Source organism: Paroedura picta, chromosome 15, assembly GCF_049243985.1.
Source record: "Paroedura picta isolate Pp20150507F chromosome 15, Ppicta_v3.0, whole genome shotgun sequence".
NCBI classification, from domain to species: Eukaryota; Metazoa; Chordata; class Lepidosauria; order Squamata; family Gekkonidae; genus Paroedura; species Paroedura picta.
In genome coordinates this window covers 2,599,800-2,624,357 of record NC_135383.1, presented here as the reverse complement: position 1 = coordinate 2,624,357, position 24,558 = coordinate 2,599,800, and the positions used below count along the sequence as shown (strand labels likewise).

General features: G+C 53.9%; 3 protein-coding genes across 6 annotated transcripts in view; 2 read left to right on the top strand and 1 right to left on the bottom strand.

The window, feature by feature from the left end:
• The first annotated feature begins 641 nt into the window (after window positions 1-641).
• PIK3CD (phosphatidylinositol-4,5-bisphosphate 3-kinase catalytic subunit delta) lies at window positions 642-20,420 on the top strand. Its single transcript, XM_077312220.1, is given in 24 exon segments — window positions 642-713; window positions 6,315-6,478; window positions 6,745-6,973; window positions 7,313-7,542; window positions 8,144-8,323; window positions 8,953-9,102; window positions 9,633-9,722; window positions 10,270-10,491; window positions 11,104-11,200; window positions 11,434-11,564; window positions 12,570-12,629; window positions 12,819-12,986; window positions 13,357-13,478; window positions 14,108-14,251; window positions 14,504-14,603; window positions 15,401-15,579; window positions 16,006-16,115; window positions 16,405-16,483; window positions 16,824-16,991; window positions 17,470-17,593; window positions 17,936-17,978; window positions 17,981-18,080; window positions 18,579-18,711; window positions 18,828-20,420. Coding segments are annotated over 23 exon segments (3,138 nt in total). The 5' UTR covers window positions 642-713; window positions 6,315-6,337; the 3' UTR covers window positions 18,966-20,420.
• Window positions 830-6,291, top strand: LOC143824711 (uncharacterized). The gene is made up of 2 exons (XM_077312225.1): window positions 830-1,768; window positions 3,691-6,291. Exons 1-2 carry the CDS (start codon window positions 908-910, stop codon window positions 3,742-3,744), a joined length of 915 nt encoding a protein of 304 aa, XP_077168340.1. The 5' UTR covers window positions 830-907; the 3' UTR covers window positions 3,745-6,291.
• A 520-nt stretch (window positions 20,421-20,940) lies between the features above and the next one.
• Window positions 20,941-24,558, bottom strand: part of CLSTN1 (calsyntenin 1) — a 38,425-nt gene continuing 34,807 nt past the window's right edge. For all 4 annotated transcript variants that reach the window (XM_077312221.1, XM_077312223.1, XM_077312222.1 and 1 more), the window contains one exon: window positions 20,941-24,107. In XM_077312221.1, coding sequence (XP_077168336.1) covers window positions 23,907-24,107 — 201 coding nt within the window. In that variant the 3' untranslated portion in view covers window positions 20,941-23,906. The remainder of the gene's footprint in view (window positions 24,108-24,558) is intronic.

The window sequence follows — 24,558 nt, the reverse complement described above, 5'->3', positions numbered from 1 at the left end:
ATTAGTAAGTATAGCTGCAGAGTTTTTTTTTTTTGGGGGGGGGGGGTTCTTTGGAAGGAGTCTTGCCGACCTTGTAGTCCAGGATGGCTGGTAGCCGTGCTGGATGAATGCCGGGCATTTCTGATTCACTGAGCCCCCCCCCCCAGAAGCTGCAGCAGGATTGCATGCCACAGAGGCCCACCTCACTGCAGCCACTGGGGAGGCCAACCTCCAGGGGAAAACTGGAGATCCCCCGGAATTACAGCTCAGCTCCAACCTACAGGGATCAGTTCCACTGGGGAAAACGGCTCCTTTTGGAGGGTGGGCTCTGTGGCACTTTCCCGCACTGAGTTCCTCGTCCTCCCCCCCCCAAATCTCCAGGACTTTCCCCACCAGGAGCTGGCAACCCTACCCCCACCCCACCCCCGGCATGCTGGCAACCCTAGGGGCCACTTTCTCCCGGGGAACTGCTCTCCGCAGCCAGGTGCTCCCCGTGTCCTTCCGGGAGATCTCCCGGCCCCGCCTGGAGGCCAACCCCGCGCGCGCCTTGCCCGCCCGCGCTCCGAGGGATGATCTCACGCCCGGCCGCACCCCAGCCGGTGCCCCCCCCGGGGAAGGAGGAGGCGTGGCCTCCGGAGGGAGCCGCCCCCTCCTCTCCCGCCCCGCCCCCGGCCGGGCTTGTTTCCCCGGCCGGGCTGGACGAGCCGCGGGCGCGGGATGGAGGCGCTGAGCAGGTCGGGGGGCGCGCAGGGCGGCGGCGGGGGGGGGGGGGCGCGGGAGGGCCGGGGGGGGGGGAGCTTTGCAGGAGGGCTTCCCGTGGGGCGGAGGGCCAAGGAAAGAGAAAGCGAAACCCCGGCCCGCCGAGCACGGAGCCTCTGGGCGTGTGCAGAGTGCGGTCGGGTCAGCGCGCATCGGGCAGGCGGCTTGGATGGAGAAGGGGGTGCGGCCCCCCCTCTCCGGGAGACCTGCCTCTGCCTCTGCGGGCGGGCCGGGCGTGGGGGGGGGCATTTGTGCCGGGCCGCTGGGGTTCCGCCCCACTTCGTCCAGGTGCGTCGGCTGGAGCGCGGGGTGCCCACCTGAGCATCAGGGGCCGCGGGGCTGGCAAGGGGGGCAGGGCCTTTGGGGGGCGGCCTCCCGGCAGAGAGATGTCCTGCCCCCCCCCTCCCTTAAGGCCGGTTTTGTGAGCTCTGCCGGATGGCCTCCGTCCCCCAAGTCGCAATGTGAGGCGGGGGGGGGGGCAGTTGGTGGGCTTTGGCTTCCCGGCGGTCCAGGAAACTGGGCCCCGTCTGTGGGGGTCCCTCGCAGTGCCTCTGGCCTCACCCGCGGGCCCCACAGCGAAGCCCCCTTGCAAGTGGACGGGCGTTTTCAGCCCCCCCCCCCCGCCCGCCCCGTGCAGTTCTTCTGCAAGCGCTGGAGCAGCCCTGTTGGCGGCACAGCTGGAGGCGGCGGCGGCTGCTGCTGCTGCCTTCCGGCATCGCTTCTCGTGCGCGTCTTCTGGGGGCCTTTATGGGCCGCGGCGGGAGGGGAGGGGCAGGCCGTGTGTGCGGAAGGCTCCGTGCCGGGATGGAGGCAAAGGGGCTTTATGGCTTCTGAATTATGCACACCTCTGCACATGCGTACTCGGGGCTGCCTGCCGGCCTGCCCGCCCGGCGTGGATCAATTGCCTACTTCCTGTTATCCTTTCTTCTCTGAACACCCCTGGCAAGCCCGGCACCTTTGCCAAAGTGGCCCCGCTCCTGCCCCTGGCTCTCTGGGGAGGCCGTCGAGCCACCCTCGTGCCGGGAAGCAGGTTGGTCGGTCCTGGGTGCGAGACATGGGCCGTTCTGGGATGATATGAAGTTGCCTTGCCCTGGATCAGGCCCTCTGTCCATCAAGGTCAGTATGGTCTACTCAGACTGGCAGCAGCTCTGGGGGGGGGTGGTGTCTCAGGGTGAGGTCTTCACCTCCCGACTGATTTTTGCTGGGGATGCCGGGGATCGAACCTGGGGCCCTTTGCATGCCATACAGATGCTCGGCCACTGAGCTTTGGTCAGCGCCGTGGGGCATCTGAGGCTTTTCATTGAGGGTTGACACTGTCCTTTGCTTGGTGGATCGGAGCCCTGCCTTCTAGCTAGAGATGCAATAGTTCCAGAAATGCTGAAGCCATGAAAAAGAGACCCCCCCCCCCGTTTCCCCTTAGGAACTTTTGCAGGAAATTGGAATATATGCTATACTTATTTCGCTGAACTAATTCTACTGATTTAACAACATAAAAGGCGTAACTTGTAGCTTGCTTAGCATATGCAATTGTAATGTGGGACCTATTTGCAACATTTAAAAGTTCCAGATGACTTAGTTTCATGCAAGCAGAACAGCAAATATACCCAGTAAGTAGGAGAAAGCTGCAGGCTGATGCGCCGTGCGCTACTTCAGGACCTGCAGCTTAATTTTCTGCGATCAGGTCAGTTCTCTGTGTAACTTTGGGTTTCCCTGTGAGGCATCGGTGCAGTTTCTGCCCCATCTCCTTCTGATCTTGTTGCTACCCTCCTGCAAGGTGGGGCAATAAGCAACCTTTCCTCTGTTCTGTGGGTTGTTTATTTGTTCGCCATACGGTGCGTGTCCTGTAGCCAGGAGACCTGAGGACCGTCATGTAGCCAGGCAAGGGACATGGTTCGTTTGTTTGTTTTGGGGCATTGCTTGCCTCTGCTGCAAGACCCCCGGTTTTCCTTGGACAAACAACCACCCAAACCCCACCAAATGCTTTGCTTCCGAAATCTGATGGGACGCCCCAGCGAAATCCTTGTACGCTCCCCCCACATGAAGATTTGTGACCCGTCTCGGTGCAGAAAGGCACCTTGGATTTAAGAGCAGCCTCTCTCCACCCCATGCTCAACTTGCCTTCAAAAGGATCTGCACTCGTTCTAAAAGAGAAAATCTTTCATGGGCGTTTTCTTTTAGTCGTCTCTCAAATTTCCAGTTTTCCCACAGGAACAATTTTTTAAAAAGATCTTAGGGGGGGGGGAGACCCAGGAATAAATGCTTTTCCCACTTTACGTTTTCAGTTTTTTTTTCTCTGGACATCTGTCCTGCTAGCACCATGATAGCACGACCAGCATCTCTGTGTATGAGCAGAGGGAGACAGGCAGATCATCGGCCGACCCTGCTTTGAGCAGGGGGAGAACTAGACGTCCTGTATGGCCCCTTCCGACTCTAGGATCCTACGGTTCCATCTTCTCGCTCAGGGGAAGCGGGATAAGAAACTGCAGTCTCCCCACTTCTGAAGAATCACATGCTCGAGAGCTGGAGGAGGGGGTGGGGGTGGGTGGGAGAAATGCACAAAATGCCATGAGAGCCCGGTTCTGGCAGTGAGGGCACAGACTACAGCCCCTCTGTTGCAAGCACAGACCCCCATCTCCACCCAAACACAAATGCCCACGTGGAGGAGGGTCCACTTGCCAAGGGGAGCACTGCTCTTTTCCAGCTAGGGGGAGCTGGAAGCGAAGACTAGGAGGCAGGGACCGGCCAAGAATTAGTCTGCTGCCTGGGCCAGGGATGTCTGGGCAGATGACCAAAGGTGGGGAGCTCTGCCTGGGAAAAGCAGCATGTCTGGGAAGATCCCTTCGGGTCTCAAGCCCTCCCTGGCCCATCTCTTTTCTGTCCCTTTGTGACAAGGGTGCTTCTTCCTGGCAAAGCCAGCGTCCTTACCACCTGTTTTATCCTCAAAAAACTCAGGATTTTTCTCAAGGCGACGTGGACCCTGCTGCTGCTGCAGTTTTGTCATTTTGAAAAAATTTCCCCCTCCTGGATGAAATCACCAAGGCCAACGCTGCGGAGGGACTGAGTCAAAATCCCTGGCATCGGGAAGCAGGGCAGACGCTCACCGGCCTCTTGCTGTACAGCAGGCAGCATAAATTGCACAGAGGGCCGAAACCAGCCCTGTTCTGCACAAGGCACCGAGTTCAGTTTTGCTTGGTGTGGAATAGCCGTGCTAAGAATTCGGGAGACTTGGGCCAGGTTTCATCTTGGACCGCCAGAAGACCTGGGGTGAATGGCAGCTGAATGGGCAGCCGCGTTCCGGTCCGTCCTTGCCCCTTATGGGGTTCCCAGAAACCACAAGGACACTCCCTCAATTAAACAAAAGTCGGTAAAGAGGTGTGTTGCAACTTCCATTAACCGTTAAGGTGTTTCGGCTGTAAATGCTGCCGTCTCCACAGAAGCTGAGCGCAGACGGTCTCCGGAGCTTTTTAGCGCAATGTGCGATAGGAGGCCCCTTGGCCAGGCCAGACCTTTGCGCAGCCGTGCACAGGAGAAGACAAGCTTGAAAGGAGACCTGTCGCTTAGCAAAGCCTCCTTGAGGAGACCGGACCATTACGGCTGCAGTCTTTGGTGCTGGTGGGCCCATCAAACCTCCAGGCTTGGCGCGTTTTGGCGCGGTCTCCGATTGGCGCATGCGCTGCTCTCCGGCTCTAAAGCAACTGCTCCAGAGCGAAGGACGCCCTGCAAGGGTGTCGGTCTGGTGGCGGCTTGCAGCTGGTGGCGGCCACAGCCCTCTGGCGCGGGCGCCTTTGCCCTCCCCGTGGCTCATCCGCTTGCTCTTCTTTTCTCTTCCTTCCTACGAACTCAGCTCGGTGGTTTGTGGCTTTTGCATCTGGGCCGGGAGAGATACTGCACTGGGTTTGACAGATAAACAGCGCAGCTTGCGTTTCTGGGAATCTTGGCCTCTGCGTAGCCGTGCATGGGGAAGGGCCGTGCTCTGGGGCCTCTAGCCGATAAGAGCTGTGCAGGGGAACAATAGGGCTGTGATCGGTCGTGCTTCTGGGGCCTCGCCCTTCCTTAGATGCACGAGGAGCAAAATGTCAGCGAACACACCTGTTGAATTTCTTTCCTGTACCTGTCAACGGAGCAAGAAGCTTGTTTGGTTGAGAGGGAGAGACGGAAGTCTTTTTTTGCTTGGGTGGGACCTGGATATCTCCCATTCCCTCCAGTCGACAGAGATCTGTTCGGAGGCATTGTCCCCCACTGAGTTCCCCACGGAGGTCCCCGTCCTCCCCAGGCCCCAAATCTGGGAATCTCCCAACCCAGATTTGGTAACCCTAGTTTAACGCCTTTCTAATTTCCTAAGATGGACCACTTTAGATTGGCAAGGTGGAATAAAGCAGCCTTTCCGCCACAGTGTTTCCGTTTGTGGCCTTCAAGATGGAGGCTGCCGGCTTCCTTCTGGGGGGGAAGGGGGCAGGCAGAAGTTTGAATCCAGTGGTTGCTAGGCAACCACCAACTCTTCCCCGCTGCTTCCAGGCCCAGAAAGATTAAGGAAGTGCTGATGGTTGACTATTAACTACCTTTATATCCCTCCTAATTGGGGCCACCAAGGCAGCTAGCAGTTAAAAAGGGGGGGATTATAAAAACACGTCCAGAAGAATCATTAAAACCAAAACTGCCTCGCATTTGTAGAAATGCAAAAAGAGCAGTTGAAACACAGGGTGGGAAAGTTATCAGGAGCCGTGATAGAAGGGGACAGATGATGCACGGAGATCCATAATTTAGGGGCCACAACCGAGGAAGCACCTCTGTGGGTTGCTCAGGAGATGGGGGCACATGAAGCAGGACCTCCAAAGATGCTCATAGTCGTTGGGTAGGTTCTCCTAAGAGTAAGTATTGCTTGTCCTGAGCTTTAAAGTTCAAGACCAGCACCTGGAATGGGGCTCAGTCTCAAATCGGGAGCCAGTGTAGACGGACCAAGACTGGAGGGATGTGGCCCCTACGATCTCCTCCAGTCAATACCTTGGCAGCAGCATTCTACTCCAGTGGAAATTTCTGAGCATGTGCCAAGGGCTGCCCCATGTGGACAGCACTGCAGTAGTCTAACCTAGATGTCACCAGGGCATGCACCACAGTGGCCAGATCTTTTCAGCGCAGGAAAGGTTTCAACTGGCTAGCTAGTCAAAGGCATTCTGGCTGCAGTCACCACCTGCTTATTTACCATCCAGCCTGGGCCCAGGACCCCCCCTCCCCCCCAGCTATGGGCCTGTCCATTCTGGAACCAGCAGCTCCCTCGTTCGTGTTGGTCTGAAGCAGCAGAATGACGCCTGAGTCCAGGGGCACCTTTTGTCTTGAATACAACTTAGTTCTCATTTAAGGGGACATTTTTACCAAACTGCCTTTCTACTGTTTTCAAAACTTGGTCACGAGGGCCACAGACGGCCTTCTCAAAAGTGAAAGAACAGGTCGCTCAGGATCCTAATGATGACGAAGGTCTGGACGGGGGTGATACGTTTGTAGACAAACAGAAAGCAGGTGACTCCAGGCCTCACAGGGACGTTGTTGAGTTTGTTTTCTGCCCTTGTCCTTTGCCCCAGGCTGTAGCGGAGGAACCAGCAGGATGCCCCCGGGCATTTCCTGCCCCCTGGAGCTTTGGCCCCAGGAAGCCAACCGGAGCATCGACGTGGACTTCCTGTTGCCCACCGGCATCTACCTGAGACTCCCCGTGTCCTGTAACGCAAGCCTGGGCATCATCAAGAAGGTACCTCCTCTTGTGCTCTTCTTGCCAGAATAAGCAGACTCCGGCTGCTGGTTTTAAGAAAAGAAATAGGCAGATTTTGGACAATGTGAGATGCTCCTGGTCAAGGGTGTCTCACATTGTTCTCCTCTCCTCCATTTTAAGGAGGGAGGGAGGGAACTAAAGGGAGTCCTGATCCTCAGATGGACTAAGTTGGGTGGACAAGACAGCGAAACCCCCTAAGTCCCAGAGTGCGTGGAGAGCCAACAGGCCTTCTTTCTTCCCGGCAGCTGGTCTGGCACCATGCCCAGTTCGAGCCCCTCTTCCAGATGCTCAGTGGTCCGGAGGCCTACGTCTTCACCTGCATCAACCAGACAGCCGAGCAGCAGGAGCTGGAAGACGAGCAGCGCCGCCTCTGTGACATCCAGCCCTTCCTGCCGGTCCTGCGGCTCGTGGCGCGCGAAGGAGATCGGGCCAAGAAGCTGATCAACTCACAGATCAGCCTGCTAATCGGCAAAGGTCAGGGCCGCCCTCCAGGCAGCTTCCAGTCAGGGGTGGGCAGGGAATCCCGCGGGGGGGCAAAGACGCTCGCAGGATGGGCAGAGATCTTTGGCACGCAGAAAGTGGCAGCGTTTGTGGGCATCACCTGCTTGTCCAGGTTCTCTCTTTCCGTTCTGTGTTCCTGTAATGCTGCAGTGTAGGCTAAACTGAAAGAGGCAGGCCCAAGATTTCCCATTGAGTTTCATGACTGGGGATTCGAACTCGGGTCTCTGTGGTGTGGATGGGCAGATTTTCACAAAAATGCTGTGCTTTTGAAAGAAAATTAAAGCTCGAGGCTTGCGGCTCTTACCCGGTCAGGTTTGCATGAGTTCGACTCCCTGCGTGACCCCGAAGTGGACAGTTTCCGTGCCCGAATGCAGCAGTTCTGCGAAGAGAGGGCAGCCAGGCGGCAGCAGCTCAGTTGGAGAGCCTGGATGGAGTACAGCTTCCCCGTGCAACTGGAACCTCTGGCCAACGGCCTCCGGACCAGCCCCCACGGGGGGCCCAACAAGAATATCTTCATCAATGTCCGATTCGAATCTGGAGGGGTAAACATGACAAGTTCTCTTTTAAAAACTCAGCAAAGCATAATTGTATGCAGATGGTTTGGGTGGGTTGGTGTTCTATCAGAGTGCAGTTCTATCAGAGCTCTCTCAGCCCCTCCCACCTCATAGGGTGTCTGTTGTGGGGAGAGGAAGGGAAGGCAGTTGTAATCTGGGACTCCTTCGGGTAGTAAACAGTGGGGTACAAGCTCTTAATTTTTTAACTTCATTTATACTGGGCCTTTCTTTGCAGCGGGGAGGCAAAAAGACTCGCATTGTTCTCCTCTCCTCCATTTTATCCTCACAATTTAAATTTGCACGGAAGTGGAGCACCAGGCTGCTAAAAAGAATAAGAGTTTGATTGGGAAGAGAAACAACTTTGTAGTGAAAAAGAGACTCCTTCACTCTTCATATTCTGTCCAGGCATGGACACTGTAGATCTTGCATATTCTGACGTTCTGCTGAGTAGGTCTGCCCAAAGAATTGACAAAATTAAGCTCCCCCCCACCCCGGGGCCAGATTGCCATTAAAGGAAGCAGGATGTTTCATGTCCCGAGCCCCTTAAATTCCAGTTCTCACGAGAGGTGTTTTTTTGGGGGGCTTTCAGGAAAGCTTCACCTTCCAGATCTCCCTGTGGGAACTGCCCGTGACCCTCATCAGCTACGCCATCAAGAAGCAGGCCACCGTCTTCCGCCACCAGAGGGTGGAAAGCCCCGAGGACTACACCCTGCAGGTGAACGGGAAGTGCGAATACCTCTATGGGCACTATCCCTTGTATCAGTTCCAGGTGAGCCTCTCTCTTCCTCGGGGCTTTTGGTGGGTGGGCATTCGTGGGTCTGGAACGGTGGTGCTTTTCGTGGGCGTAAATGCTTTCTTGTTCGCTGACAATTCCCAGGATGCATTGGGGGGCGGTGTAAGAGTGGGGAGATTGAGGGAGCGGCCGTGGGTCAGTGGCAGAGCCTCTGTGTGGCACGCAGAAGTCCCTATGTTCAATTCCCCCCAGCAGCTTCAGGTGGAAGGACCAGGTGATGTGAGAGAGCCCTGCCCAACACCCTGGACAGCGGCTGACAGTCTGAGCAGGAAATACTGACAAACAGGCTGCGAATGGAAAGCCACCTTGCACGGACTCATCTCCTTGCAACCCTGGGCGTTTTGTTCTCAGCCCCTTCCAGAATCTTTCCTCAAACGGAGTTTTCGCTGGGTTGACATTTTCATCCAGTTTTCTGGGGATTCTGCCGCTGTCCGTGAATTGCTCTTCTGAGGCAGCAATTGAGACCCTTTGTCCTTCCTCTCTCTCCCCATGCCCTTCCTTTCCTGCTTCCTGAGCCTGGGACTTTGCTCTTTCCGCCTGCGGCTGGCGGTTGGATTCTCCTGTCCTGCCGATGGAGGTTAATGGGGCTCTTCTTCCTTCCCCAGTACATCTGTGAGTGTCTGCACCGGGGGCTGCTGCCCCACCTCACCGTGGTCCATTCATCTTCCATCCTGGCCTTGAGGGAGGAGCAAACCAACGGCATCATCCACCCCCCTAAAGTGGCCCCCAAAGCACCTCCAGTCCCCAAGAAAAAGGTGAGGTGCGACCCCACAGCTTGGTCCCCAGGCCTTTCTGCCCCTTGTGTGGACCTAAGTGGGCCCCGGAAAGATGCAGCTTTATTGAGGTGATCCAGTTTGAGGAGTTCCCTGTGCTGGTTTCTCTTATTCTAACTACTTTGTGCTCTGGGTTTTTGGGAAAGGATGCCTCTAGTTTCGTTCACTGATGCTTTTCTTATGAATGCTTGTCCTGGATTCAGTTCTGGATTGCAGAATTAATCATAGTTAGCCAGCATGGATGCGGCAGAGAGCAATGAGTTGTGCATGAGCGCACAGTCGATGCACGTAGCATCAAACCAAAGTTTAGCATTGTGTCTGAACGAGGCCGCAGAATCAGTTCTGCACAAAACTGTGACCAGTATATTTTGCTGCTGATTTTTTTTTTTTTTTACAAATCCTTTCCTAGAATTGTAAGGGAATCCGGTGGTGGTTGTGCATTTCTGCTAAACTCTGGTTGTGCACCTCTCGCTTTCCTTCCTTTCTTTTCCCGCCCCCTCCCTCCTCACTAGCCGACTTCTACCTCGCTGTGGTTGCTGGAACAGCCCTATTCGATTGACTTGGTGCGCGGCTGCAAGGTGAACGCGGATGAGCGGATGAAGGTGGGATTTCTCGGCTAGACGCACTGCGGCTTCTTCTCTTCCTGCATCAGAGTTGTTTACTGCTCGGGGTTTTAAAAGAAGTGGGGAGTGTAGACCGAAAGCGCAGAAGTCATGTGATAACCCCTCCCCCTCGAGCCCACAAATGCTGGTTTCATTCAGCTCTCCGTCGGCCTTTGAAAAACCCCAGCAGAGGAAGTCGAGAGGCACCAGCGAGTTCTTAGAAACTTCAGGCCTCAGAGAGGTGTGAGTTCTGTTTTGAAAGTTCTTTGGCATTTTAAAAAAACAGGTTCCCTGCCTGGGAAGTAGAAAGGGCTAGGACTTTAGTTTCCAACAGGCTGTGTGTTTCCCTGTTTACCTGCAGGGAGAGTTTTTTAAAAAATAGGAGGAATATTAAAAATGGCATTCCCTCCTTTTCCTGTGACCCGGAGGCTGCAGTTGTTTCTTCTGCTCCTGCTCTCTAATATCTCTTTCCTGGGCTCAGTGCCTTGGATGCTGGACTAAAAGCTCTACTTCCGGCCACCCGCCTCCCTCCCTCCCTGCCTTGCAGCTGGTGGTCCAGGCAGGCCTGTACCATGGCAACGAGATGCTCTGCAAAATGGTGTCCAGCTCTGAGGTCAACGTTTGCTCGGAACCCACCTGGGGCCAGAGGCTGGAGTTCGAGATCAACGTCTGCGATCTTCCCCGCATGGCACGGCTCTGCCTGGCCCTCTATGCCGTCATCGAGAAGGCCAAGAAAGCCAGGTCTACCAAGAAGAAGTCTAAAAAAGCGGTAAGCCTTTATTGGAGGAACCTCTCTTGAACCTTGGTTTGAGTCCGGTCTGTCACAAGAGTCCAACAAGGTTTGGGGGATAGAAACATTGGAGAGCGCCGGGACTCTTGAAAGCTCATTTCCCCAAAATATTGTTGGTCCCTGAGGAGCTAGCTGTCTCACTGCAGAATGACACTGCTGCCCTCCTCTGACACTTTTGAAACTTGGTGCTCTGAGACAGGCGTCCTGAAATACAAAGAGTTCCTCATTTAAGTGCAAGAGAACATTCAGTTTAAGGCATGAAAGCGGCCACTCTAACAAGAAGGAAGATCTTACAGTAGCACAGCAGAGCTAAAAAGATTTTTTTTTAAAGTTCAAGTCCCAGCAGCATTCTGAGGAATTTGGGTTTGAAAACTTTGGCACAGACTCTAATCCTGCACTCACACAGGGGTGGGAGTGACCAGAGTCTCACATTGTGGTTAACATGGGATGCAAGCAGCAGGAGAACGCCTGTCTCCTTTACACTTAGCACATGCATGCGCCAGATGTTCTGTGGCAGGAGACAGCATGCAGATCCTTCCTCCGGTGACCTGTGTTGAGCCCCTTCCCTTCCTCTCCGCCTTTGCAATGCAGGACTGCCCAATTGCCTGGGTGAACGTCATGCTGTTTGACTACCAAGACCAGCTGAAAACCGGGGAATGTTTCCTCCCAATGTGGTCTTCCTTCCCAGGTAGGACAGAAGTCCCGTCTTCTTTGCTGCTGGAAGGGAAGGGGGAAGACTTCCTCTCTTTTCCCCCTAAGGAGGTGTCTCTCGGCCTCCTCTCTCAGGGATTCCCACTGAGGCCCTGCCTGGTTTTTGTGGGCTGTTTCTCACACGGCTTGGTGGGTGTTGTGTACTAAGGTCTGCACGCAGTTTCCTTGGACATTGCATGTGAGGGCTGCTGACCCCGCTTTGCCTTCCAGATGAGAAAGACGAGCTGCTGAACCCGATGGGCACCGTCCAGACCAACCCCAACACGGAGAGTGCCGCCGCCCTGGTCATCCGCTTCCCCACCACTGCTCCCGCGCCCGTCTGCTATCCGTGCCTGGAGCAGGTAGAAGGCGGCTGCCTCAGGAGGGTCTCGTGGGCTCAGTTAATTAATTGGCATAATTATATTTAGGTGCCGCCTCTCCCAGTATAACTTGCTCAAGGCAGTTCAACACATGAAAATCGATGCTACAGAAATATTTACCAGTTTAAAAATTAATTTATTTTATTTTATTTATTTAGATTTATATACCGCCCTCCCCGAAGGCTTAACTTAATTACAGTTAATGTACCTCAATATGTATCAACTAAAAATCGTTTCTTTATCGGGGGGGGGGGTTAGTTTTGGGGAGGGCCCCCGATGGTCTGGCTAGTCATTTATGGGCCCCAACCAAAAGCCTGGCGGAAGAGCTCCGTTTTGCAGGCCATTCAGAACTGAGGAGGTGCCTGAAGGGCCTGCCGTTCTTCCAGGAGCTCATTCCACCAGGTGGGGGCCAGGACCAAAAAGGACCTGGCCCTGGCTGAGGCCAGACGTACTTCTCTAGGGCTGGAATAACCAGCTGGTTTGATTTGGCTGCGGGAATTGCTCTTGGGGGGCATCGTTCTGCCAGTTTCTGCTTAAAAACTCAGAGATTGGACCTAACAGACGGCACACGGGTATTGTGCTTGCAAAGGTTCAGTCCCCAGCACCCCCCATGTATGTTTCCCAAGCGCTGGGAAAGAGCCAATCAGAGCAGTGGGTACTGAATGAGCTGGACCAATGGCCTGACTCTGTATAAATCAAGCGTCCCCAACATGGTGCCCACCGACACATTCCCGGGTTCCTGCCAAGAGTTTTTAGAAAGTGAGAGGGTGTCGGTGAGGCCAGTATGTGACTGAAGGTAAGCTGCGGCGGCCATTTTGCAGATGGCTCCGCCTCCTGTGGCAGCCATTTTTGCAGCTGAGACCACCAGGCTGTGTCAGAATTCCAAATGCACCTGGAGGCTCAAATAGTTTGGGGACCCCCTGGCATAAATAAAGCCGCTTCCACGATTCCCATGCTCTCCTGATAAATGCCCTTTGTGTGCCCCAGGTGCTGGAGGAGGGAAGAAAAGGGCTAAGTCCCCGGTACATGGAAGAGGACCCAGAAGAGGTATGGTGGGTCTCCAGATGCACCCCTGGGAACAACGGCCTCATCCCTCCCTCTTCGTTACCTCCTTATCTCAGGCCTAGACTCATTTTGTTCAGCTTTCCGAGCCCCCCCCTCCCCTAAAAACAATACAGCCTGCTGTCCCCAGGTTGGCTCCCCCTCCTGTATTTCCTGTTTTTTCCTCCTGCCTAGAAGCAGCAGCTGAGGGAGATCTTGGAGCGCCGGTCCCACACGGAACTCTACGAGCACGAGAAGGACCTTCTCTGGAAGATGCGGCACCAGATCCGGGACCAGCACCCCGGGGCCCTGGCCAAGCTGCTGCTGGTCACCAAGTGGAACAAACATGAAGACGTTGCTCAGGTGAGGGGCTGGGGGCGGGGCGGGTGGGCGGACCATGCCCAGGATCCATGAGGATAAACCCCTTGCCCTGCTGGTTCACAGGTGCCCAAGTGGATCTTTGCCACAAGCTTGGTTTAGAAAAGAAAAATTCGCAGAATTGCAAAACATAATTGAGACCAGTGGCTGTATTTAAGAGGAAGAGGATTGGGGTCTAGGGTAATGCTGTTGTATCCCGGAAATTCCGGAATGAGGGCAGCCCCTCACCCAGGGCCTGAGGTCTGCTCAGAGGCACAGCACGTGAAGGGCTAGATTCTGCCCCTCCTGTATGTCTGCGGGGAGTTGAACCCCTCAGGCCCAGCGGGGCATACCCACCCGTCTCCCGTCCTTGCAGATGATCTACTTGCTACAAACCTGGCCGGAGTTGCCCGTCCTCAATGCCCTGGAACTGCTGGATTTCAGCTTCCCCGACCGCCACGTGGGCACCTTCACGGTCAACTCCCTGAAAAAGCTGACGTGAGTAGCTTGGGAGAAGGGGCGGGCAGGGTGCCGTGTCATCAACTGGTGGGAGGGAGGTGAAGCTCAGACCCAGACGCCATGTTTGCGATTTCATAGCTTGATTGTAGGCTGCTTGGGGACAGAGACCTTGTGTGTTGTTCTGCAAATGGCCAGAAGCAGGAATGGTGGTAGAGAAGAGAATGGATGAATCATGACAGGGATAAGAGCAAAGTTTGGAGCAACTCTCTATCTATTGCAGCATCCCATTCCCTACAGGAACCAATTGGTTGCCCCCAGATGGCCAATACTAGAGGTTCAGGTCTCCATCCTGCTGTTTACCTTCCCAGTAAATGGTATCCAGAGGTGTACTGCCTCTGAACATGGAAGATCCATTCCGGCAATAACCACTAATCCTCCGTGTCTTTATACAATTGATTTTGGAAGCCACCAAAGTTCAAATACGTTGAAGTTCAAGCACATCAAGTACCATGGCCTGGCTCCATATAACTGTGTTGCTTTTTTTTACACAAGTTACTGCTCTAGAGTTCGGGTCTCTGCCCAGATACGTGGCCTGGGCCTCTTGTTGAGTGAAATCCAGGAATGGTGACCTGTGGTTCTGTATCTGCTGCTTTTGTTTCCCTCCTCAGGGATGACGAATTATTCCAGTACCTGCTGCAGCTGGTCCAGGTGTTGAAGTACGAGTCTTATTTGGAGTGTGAATTAGCCAAGTTCCTGCTGGGCAGGGCCTTGTCCAATCGCAAAATAGGGCACTTCCTCTTCTGGCATCTCAGGTGAGAGGGAATTTTACAGGGACAGTTGCCCCTCTAGGAACTGTATTTTGGCAAATAGGGTTTCTTGCAGAACTGGGAGCTCCAGCAGCAGAGGGGAGTTTCTTTGTGAAGGGGAGGGTCCTTCAGCATCTGTCTTTCCCTTTTCCTCCAGGAGAACCTCTAAGCCCTTGATCCTTTCGGTAGTCCCTTAGACTCTGCCCAACAGACATGAAACTCTAGCTGTGCTTTCTGTTGTTCTTCTTCCCCACTCAGGTCAGAAATGCATGTCCCTTCCGTCGCCCTGAGGTTTGGCCTGATCTTGGAGGCCTACTGCCGGGGCAGCACCCACCACATGAAGGCCCTGATGAAGCAGGTACCGTGGGGCAGCTTCTCCCCTCTTGTGCTTGGTAGGCTCTAGCCCAGGCACTTCCCCCACTGAATCGTGCACTTTCAACCCACTGTCAATGCACTTTGCAAGCAGATTTTCTGCTTTCTCCATTTCCTTGCTTGGGTGGGAAGGGAGGGCTGTTCTGCGCATTCTGGCTCCCTCTAGTGGTCACTTTGATATGACATCGTTTGCAGTTTTATTCTGCCAGACATACGGATGAAATATAAAATCGACCAATAGAGGGCGAAAAAGACGCACGGAACAGACTCCCCACCCCCAAAGCAATAGGAACACATAAATATTAAATAAATAAATAATACATCTTTATTGTTATAACCCACACTTCCTGATTGGCTCGGGGTGGTTAACAGATTAAAATATACAATTCAAATTTTATATATAAATTATAAATTATTTAACAACTGACTTTTAAGTGTCCCTGGAGTTGGTTAGATGGTGGTGGCAGATTGGTATTTCTTATAAGTGGGGGACTGTTTTGCCAATGTTAAATTTCTGGGCTCCACCAGGGGCCTGCCGGAACAGCCGTCTTGCAAGCCCTCCAGAACATAAGCAAGGAAAATGAGGATGCGGAAGAGCCCCCGGTAAAATCCTCTTGGACAGGAGGGTTGCTGTGCAGAGGCCGGCAGTGGCCAACACCTCGGCCTGCCTCTCGCCTTGAAAACCCAACCGGTCACCATAAGTCTGCTGCAACTTGAAGGCGCTTTCCGCTAGATAGCTCTTAGGGTGTTTTGTTTTTAAAGCTGGCCTCTCTCTGGCTGCAGGGCGAGGCGCTTCACAAGATGAGGGCCTTGAACGACATTATCAAGACGAGCGCCCAGAAGAACCCCAAGCCACAAACTAAAGAGTTCATGCACACCTGTTTGCGGCAGGAGACTTACCTGGAAGCCCTGTCCAACCTCCAGTCCCCCCTGAATCCCAGTGTCCTCCTAGCAAAAGTCAGGTAAGGGGGCTGGTGGTCTTGGATGGGGGCAAAGGCTGCTCAGAATGGCAGTTCAGATATACTGCCACTGAACATGCAGGTTCCATTTAGTAATTGTGTGCTGGAGATTCTTTCCTCCTCCAGCAATTTGTCTGTATGGTTTGAGTGGTCTACCTTCATTTATTCCTGGAACAAGCAAACACAGAATAAATAGCACTCTGTTTACAGCCATGTGCTTTAGCTTAATTGTCATGGAAGCTACAGGTCTTAGCCTTTCTCCAGGCAGGATTTAGGTATCCTAGTAACAAACATTTCCCATTTTAAAGTGCAGCGGATTTGTACTCTTCTTTTGGGCCAGCCATCAACAAGGTCTTGGGATGAGGACTAGAAACTTGTTTTCTTTAAAAGGGCAATTTTCCCAGAGTGTGTCTGTTTGCTTGACTTCAGCGTGGACCTTTGCACTTTCATGGATTCCAAGATGAAGCCCTTGTGGATTGTCTTTAACAACGAAGAAATCGGAGGCACCAACGTGGGCGTCATTTTCAAAAACGGAGATGGTAAGCAGACTTTCAGGCTCCCTGTGCCAGAGGTGGGTGGGGCTGAAATCACCTTGGGAGAGCACTTGTGTTGAATGCAGAAATGGGCAGGACTGCTTAGGAAACTGTCCTCTCTGCCTGAGACCCTGGAAAGCTGCTTCCTAGAGAGACCCATGGCCTGGCTTGGGAGAAAGGTAAATTGTGACCGCCCTCTTGTGGCCAGATGGAGGACACGTTGGACCCAAATTCATCATCCCTAGGAAAGGAGAGACTATTTTAAAAATTGACACCTGCCTCTCTCAACTTCCAGATCTTCGCCAAGACATGTTGACCCTGCAGATGATCCACCTGATGGACATTTTGTGGAAGAAAGAGGGCCTTGACTTGAGGTGAGTCACCCGACCGTGAAAGGGGCCAGCCCTTCGAGGTCCTGTTACTGGCTGCTTTTAAAATTGATGATGCTGTCCACCGTGACGTGTTGTTGCTATGTCCGTTCTGCTGCTGTAAGAATATTTCGTTTAAAAACTGAAAAGATTTTGCTGGTTTTAATTTCTATGGGGAGGTTGTTTGGTTGGTGTTTGGGATTTGAGAGTATTTCCCATTCCCCATCCATGAATGGCTGCAGCCCCATGTGAGATCAAGAGTGGGGCATCCAAGGAAGCTCGTCCTGTAAACGTAACCCCCCTCCCCAGCACATCTCTGCTCTCTCTCTCTCCCCCGCCTCCCAAGGATGACCCCTTACGGCTGCCTCTCCACGGGAGACAAGACGGGGCTGATCGAAGTGATCCTGCGCTCGGACACGATCGCCAACATCCAGCTCAACAAGAGCAACATGGCGGCCACCGCGGCCTTCAACAAGGACGCCTTGCTGAACTGGCTGAAGTCCAAGAACCCCGGGTAAGTTTGGGGCTCTGCCTTTGAGCTCCCTTGGTCTGGGGCTCTTGCCCTCCTCTGCCCCAGATCTCTTCCAACTAGGTAACCAGAACTTTACCACCAGCTGGTCTGGGATTCTTGTAGCACCAAGGTATTTTTGTTTGGGGGGGGGGGGGGTGATCAGCTTTCAAGAGTCAGAGCTCTCTGTCGGAAAGGAGCATTGATCCCAAAACGGAACACTGTGAAACATGAGCCTATTCTGCACATAGTAGATAATGCACTTTCAATGCACTTTAGAAGTAGATTTTCCTGTTCCGCTCGGGAAAAATCCAGCTGCCAAAGCACATTGAAAGTGCATTATCCTATGCGTGCGGAATGGGCCCTGGTTGGTTTCTAATGTGCCCCTGGATTTGGAGCGAGGGCTCCCCTCTGAAACAGACTTCCGCCCCCAGGTAGGGGCGGATCGCTAGCTTTTTCTCAGTGGGGTTTTCCTCTTGTGTAGCGAAGCATTGGAGCATGCCATCGAAGAGTTCACACTTTCATGTGCTGGCTACTGCGTGGCCACCTACGTGCTGGGGATCGGCGACCGCCACAGTGACAACATCATGATTCGAGAGAACGGCCAGGTATGGACTGCTTGTGGGAAGCAACCGGTAGCTGCATTTGGCTCCCTATTGCTAGGGCACCCACCAACACCTTCCCTGGCTCCCGTCAATCATTTTCAGAAAGTGGGTGGGGCCAAGCGGGGCTTTTGCCTGTGGAGGCTTCTGATTGGCCGTTGGCTGCTACCACAGCTCAAAGCTGCTACATGACTGGAGGTAGATTGTGACAGGCATTTTGTCGCTGGCTTTTCCTATTGTGGCAGCTGTTTTGTGGCAACACCCACCACACCATGGCTGGACGCATGCCTGTATATTGTAGCTGGACCTGGAATCCCTGACCTCCTGCTTCTTCCCCTCTTTTTACAGCTGTTCCATATTGATTTCGGCCACTTCCTGGGCAACTTCAAGACCAATTTGGAATCAACCGTGAACGGGTCCCTTTCATCTTGACCTACGACTTTGTCCATGTGATCCAGCAAGGGAAGCCCAGCAACAGTGAGAAATTCGAACGGTCAGTCTGGCAGAGCAACTGAGCTTCTTGCCCCTGAAGGCCAGAGATTTTGGCCCAGAGCCCGCGTCCAAAGACCGGTAGCCCAAATCAGAAGACAGGCCAAGATCTTGAGTCCAAAGTTGCTGCCTGCTTTTGCGGCATCAGTCTAACGGCTCGGTTCAGACCTCTCAAAATTTCCCACATCAGAAAGGGGCAAATGCTGGGGTGGGTGGGGGGATAAATCTGGCCATCCGGAAGGCGAGGTTCCTTCAAACAGCCCTTGAGCTGCTTAATCTGTATTCACAAACCTCATTTTGGAGGGCAGATTCTGTTCCAGAAGTACCTTAAGAGGCCAAAAAGAGTTTCGGGGGCGAAAGGAGTTTTGACTCTCGTCTGCCGCTCATCGGTTTGTGCGTGGAAATCTCCCCACAACCGGAATGCCGGAGAGCCGGGCCTGGTCCCGCCTGGCCGTTGTCTCCTGTCTGGGTCGAGTGAGAGGTCTCTTTGTCTCCTGAGCAGCTTCCGGGGCTACTGCGAGAGAGCGTACATGATCCTCCGCTGCCACGGCCTCCTCTTCCTGCATCTCTTTGCGCTGATGAGAGCGGCCGGCCTGCCGGAACTCAGCTGCTCCAAGGACATCCAGTACCTTAAGGTGAGAGAGAGAGAAAGGGAGAGGGGTGGGTGGGGTGGGGGGGGGCAAGTGAATGGCGGACAGAGAATGCCAGCATGGCCTCATGGTTGACCCTGATGTCTCCGTCCCTCTCCCAGGACTCTCTGGCTTTAGGGAAAGCCGACGAAGAAGCCAGGAAGCACTTCCAGCTCAAATTCAACGAGGCCTTGCGGGAGAGCTGGAAGACCAAAGTCAACTGGCTGGCCCACAATGTCTCCAAGGACAACAGGCAGTAGCGGCTTCTGAAGCACAAGGAACCGGCTCAGCTGCCTCCCGTCTGCTCCTGCGAGGAAGCCCCCCTGAGCGAGAATGGCGGCTGGCCTCCCCACCCCACCCCCCGGCCACTGCAGCCTGGGAGTGGTTTTGCATCCCTGCACAGGCCCTTCCCCGCCCTCCCAGGATGCTCAACGGTTTCTCCAGCTCTGGGGCCCTGGATAGGACAGTTTTAAGGTAGCACTCTGTGTATAAAAGTTGTGGTTTAGACAGGTGTCACAGGCCTGCTTTATTTTACCTCTTCGCTGGTCGAATGGGGACTGGAGGTGTTAAGGACCGCTGCCTCGAAGAGGAGCTGAGCTCTTTAGGAAGAATTCAGAGGCTATTTTTGTACTTAGTTCTTAGAAATGCACTTTGGCTTGGTGCGCCAGCCCTGCAAGGTTCCCCATCAGGAGAAACAACAACGGTTAAAGAAACAAGATCCCTCCTGCTCAAACGCAAAAGCGGCACAGGCCCACGGGGAGGCCAGACGGCCTTGGCTGAACTGCTTATCCCTCTGCTGTGCGTGTCCTGGAACAGAGGCCAATCCTATCCTAATGGAAGCTGGATTTTGCCCTTCCTCTGGATTTCACTGGAGACGAAGAGAGGGTACCAATGGCCTCCTTCCCTGCCCTGTGCTGCCAGGGCACCATTGTCCGGCTGCGTGGGACTCACAGACAAGATGGACAACCGGGCTTGAATTTTTCCCAGGTGGGACGGCAAGTGTCCAGCTTTGCGAAGGACAAAAGAGTGTATTGGGCTTTTGATGTGCTGGGGAAAGGCTGGCTTGGTGCCATTCAAACCCCAAAGCTCTCTCGGCTCCAGGACTTTGCCCAGCTTGACGAAGGAGTCGCCACGCTCCCTCCTGCTGCAGTGCCCCGTGATGGTCGCGTTTGATTCCCTCCCACCCTTCAGGCGTGCCCCTTGGTCCCAAGAAGTGTCGTTTCGCAAGGTGGGTAGGAACACCGGGGAGAGGCTACAGCCACGGTTGCTTCTAGGATGTGGTCTTGGGTACTAGCCGGGTGGCTGATTGGACCTTGAAAATGGTTTCCAGCATTCGTTGGGCCAGCGGGGTGGCTTAAGTGGGGGCTCGGATCCTCGGGGAACTTTGTGCCGCTTCTACACATCTTGGAAGAAACGAAACCCACCTACGACTTTGCATTGAAACCCAAAGGAAGGGAATACTCTCCAAGTCAAAAGAGATCCTTCCTGGTGACAGTCAAACCCATCACTCCCCCCCCTCCTTCAAAAAAAAAAAGCAGTATTCTATTGTCCTGAAAAATGTAAAATCTGTATTCTCTACGTCAAGTAACTGTAAACATAACCAGTATGGTACTACTTGCGAGCCAGTTCTGCAGTGTTTTCTGTTCGTTGCAAATGTTTTTAGCTGCAGAATTGCTTTTCTACGGAAAAAAATGTTTACATGCTGTAATGAGCACTTTTAAGAGTGGTTTTTGTTGCGTTGTAGTCATTGGGCGGTACGTGATCCGACATGCTGTATTTTGCAGAGAGGCTGGGGTGGGAAGGGGCCGCTGAATAAGGGAAGCCCGCATCTTGCCTTGGCCTGATTCCTCTGCCCCTGAAGCGGGCACAGATAGCTACAGCGCAATGGGCAGGCTGGCATTTCTTATACTCCATATTGGAGGGGTGGGGGCGGAGTATGTGCAGACTGCTACTGGCTCTAGATAATTCCCAGAGAGAACGGAAGATGTTTATCCTTTGGAGAACAAATGCACTGTGTAATGCTTCGTTCTGCCACCAGGTGTCGCAATGTCCAGCTTCTCGGGTGTTTTTGCCTTTACAAGTAACAGAGAAGCAGCAATATAGCAGACTCGACAAAAATTTCTTTACGGCAGATCATACCATCTGGTGAGAGGGCACCCTTGGTTTCCTTAAGCTGTGGCCAGCAGGAAACCCTTGTTAATGCAGTTAAATACAATTACTAGTCGCTTCACCTCCTTAGACGGTTTAGAACCAGAAATTTATTGTAGCTCAGACTTTCCAAACTCAACCTGTTTACCAATATACACATCTGAAATGTTAGACCCATGATGGCTACAAACGGCATCAGAAAAAGTTTACAACCTTTCAGCATTAGTGTTTTGGAGAGAGAGAGAGAGAGAGAAAGAGACTCATGATCAAGTTTACAGTCTAAAAATACAGCTGCTACAGTGATGGCAATAATGGAAGGGGTTAAAAGTCTTCCACACAATGACACCTTAAAACACAGGACAACTCGGACAGAAGTTAAAAGTTTTCCCAGATTTAAAACTAGCGGTTATGTTACCATGTAAAAGTTGCTGAGACCAGCTTTGCCCTGCCCGTTTTACAAAAATCTACGTGGTGGCGGTGGTGTTTTTCTTAATTTAAAAAAAAAGGGTAAGCTGATTTGTGTGGGCTAAACCTTACCTGCCTTTCCCAAACCACCCCTCCCTCTCTTGTAAAAGGCACGCCAGAGACCAGCTTTTCTTCCCCCGTAACCCTAGAGCTGCTTGCTGGGAGGGGAGAAAAAGAAAGGAATTAGCTTTGTTGCCAAAGAGTCCAAGAAGCGTCTCTTGTCCCCCTCCAATGACCTGACCCACGGACAGCAAGAAGCCGTGTGGTTCTGCCAAGTCCCCTCTTTGAGTTTCCGGAGCCCAAAATTTGGTAGATGAGACTATCCACAGATGCCCAGCACAACATCTGGCTCACCCGAGTCTGCAGCCAGAGGAGGAGTGTCTCAAACAGCTCTGTGCTTAATAACAAGGGAGTGTTCAACAGCTGCCCTGACCAGCGTAGCCCTGGTTAGACTGCTCTTGTCAGATCTCAGACGTTAAGCAGGGCTGGCTCTGGTCCCCATTTGGATGGGAGACCACCCAGGAAAGTGCAGGGGGGGTCACACAGGGGCAGGCCATGGCAACACCATCTCTGAACATCTCTTGCGGTGGAAAACCCTACAGCAGGGGTGGCCATGGACTACAATTCCCACAAGACCCTGCCCGCTGGCCATGCTGGCAGGGGCTCTGTGGTCTATGCACGCCTGGAGAGTTTGGCCACCCCTGCCCTGCAGGGTTGCCGTTGGTTGGCCATGATTGGATGGCAGTTTCTTCTGCCGCCATATAGCTGAAAGATCCTCCTTCCCCGGGGTAATCACAACCAAGCAGAAAGCGACAAAACCTGAGGCTCCCTCCCAGAACATGGAGAACATGAATCGCCTCCCGAAAACCCTGGCGCTTACCTGCCTGCCCTGCCGGTGGGGGCAGAACTCGCCTTTCACATTTTTTCAAGCACTCTGGTCTTTCGGAACCTGGGTGAGGTTTCAGCTGAGGCTGCCCCGCCCCAAACTTTGTGGCCTGAGAACCTGGATGGAGCAAGGTCGTCTCAGCAGGCTTGTGCCCTGATATCCCCAGGAAGGGCCTGTGGCCGTTGTGTAAACAGAACAAAAACAAAGACCCCCCTCCCCCCAAAAACAGAAAAAAACTGATCGGGACCCCCATGTCCCAAGTCAGTGTAGAAGGAAGGACAGGGGATGAGGATTCCAAGCAGGAATGATGCCGGTCACTCGGCCCAAGCCTGCCGGGCCTTCTTAGCTATCTGCAAGTCCAGGTTCACCTGTCCAGGTGAGTAGCCAAGGCAAAACACGCCCCCTGCAGGGCCCTCTGGGTCCTACGGCGCCACTGCCCTCAGTGAACTGAGCCAGCTCCATAACAGCTGCTGCTGAGAAACCAGGAAGCCCCAATCCCCAGGGGGGCGTCTCCCCTTGTGCAAAAAGAACACACCTGCCACTGGGTGCACGCCTGCCACCCTCGCTTCCCCTCCCTATGAGATGAAACCACAACCGAAGTGGCCACGGCCAGGGGTGGGTGGTCCTGTCTTCCCCCTCCCCGAGAGAGACTCGTGGCAGTGGGGGAAGCCTTTGAAGTTTAACTGACACGTCTGCCTCTGAAATTTTAAAGAATATATTGGGGAAGGGGAGAGCCTGACGACAGAGCGGGATGGGGGTGAGGGTGGTGGCAGCGGGCGACCACGGCCTCCGCATCACCCACAAAGTCTTCTATGCTAGATGAACCCTGTGCCATGGAAGAGAAAAACTTACTTCTACATCATGCTGTTATGATATTTAAATTTCTTTCTCTTTTGTTTTTTAAAAACCGAAGCCTGGTTTTATTCCCTCCCCCCCCCCACTCCCCGTTGTTCACTACCACGAAGGACATAATTACATAACCCCCTCCCATATATTTACAAAATATTAAAAAGTCCTGTTAATCGCCTACCTAGTAACCTCGTCCTGCCGCTTTTACACATGCACTAGAAGGTGGGAAGAAGACTGTCAGACCGAGAAGGATGGATGGAGTGAGCTGCAAAAAGAACGGAAAACGGCGCCCTCCCCTCCCAACCCATTTTCATCAATGGACAGTCTTGGAATTTGGTTTTGCCCGGAACACATGAGAGAAGGAACAAGCTGTGGAGGTGCAGCTGCCTCCCCAACACCCTGACCCCCAAACCGGAAGCTAAGATGCCGGACAGTCTCGCTCTCGTGCTTGCGATGGAGCAGCCGAATCTCTCAAAACGGAGGCGAGGACAGAGCGAGAGAGAGAGAGAGAGAGAGAGAGCACACGCACAAGGCGATTCCTGGCAGAATTAAAAAACCAAACCCGAAAAAGAAAGACAAACGGACCCAGTCATGGTGGGGTACAGAAGACGGAGGAGCGGTGAGCTAGATTTCTAGAGGCGGAGCTTGACGGGGGCTCCTAGGCAGGACAGTGAGAGACACGCACGTGGCGGGGTCGGGGCTGCATCGGTTGGCTCGGCGGGCACAAGCGACTTGCTTGCGCCGCGGATCGTGGGCAGCAATGGAGTGGGCTGCCGCGGAGGATTGTGGAAGAGAGCGGGGGGGGAGAGACGGAGACAGAGTGAGAGGGGGGCGGCCGCGGGAGGGGCAGGGATCAATAGGTGAGCGTGGAGTCGTCCCACTCCAGTTGCTGTTGCCGCGTGACGTTCTGCCGGTCCTCCTCATGCTCCCCCTCCTCTTCCTCGCTGCTCTCGGACTCTGCGCTGGTGATGTCGTCCTCTTCCTCCTCACCCTCTTCGCTCTCCTCCTCCTCCTCTTCCTCCTCCTCCTCGCTGCTGTGCTGGTCCTCGTATGTCTGGGGGGAGAGGACACCTTGTAAGCTCTGACCAATCCCCCCCCCTCCGCTATCATCACCCCTCCCCTTGGACAGCCCAGGCGAGTCGGATCTCGGAAACTAAGCTGGCAAGTATTTGGATGGGAAACCTCTGAGGATTTCCATGGGAGTTCCCCCAAGGAACACTAGGGGGAGGTCATGACGCAGAGGCAGGCCATGGCACACCACCTCCAAACATCCCTTGCCTGGCGGCCAGACAGTCCCCTGATCTCCTGGCCACACCACAATAAATAATAAATAACCCTCCCTATCCCTTTCCCTTCAAGGGAGAATCGGCACAGTGACAGTTCTGCATGTTTTTGGAAGCGGGGGAGGTCATGGGCATGGTGCCAGGCAGGCTGGCTTCCTTGCGGGTGCTTGTTCAGGAGCGGGGCCAACGGAAGCCCCACCTTGCGTGCTGAGGTCTCGGGCC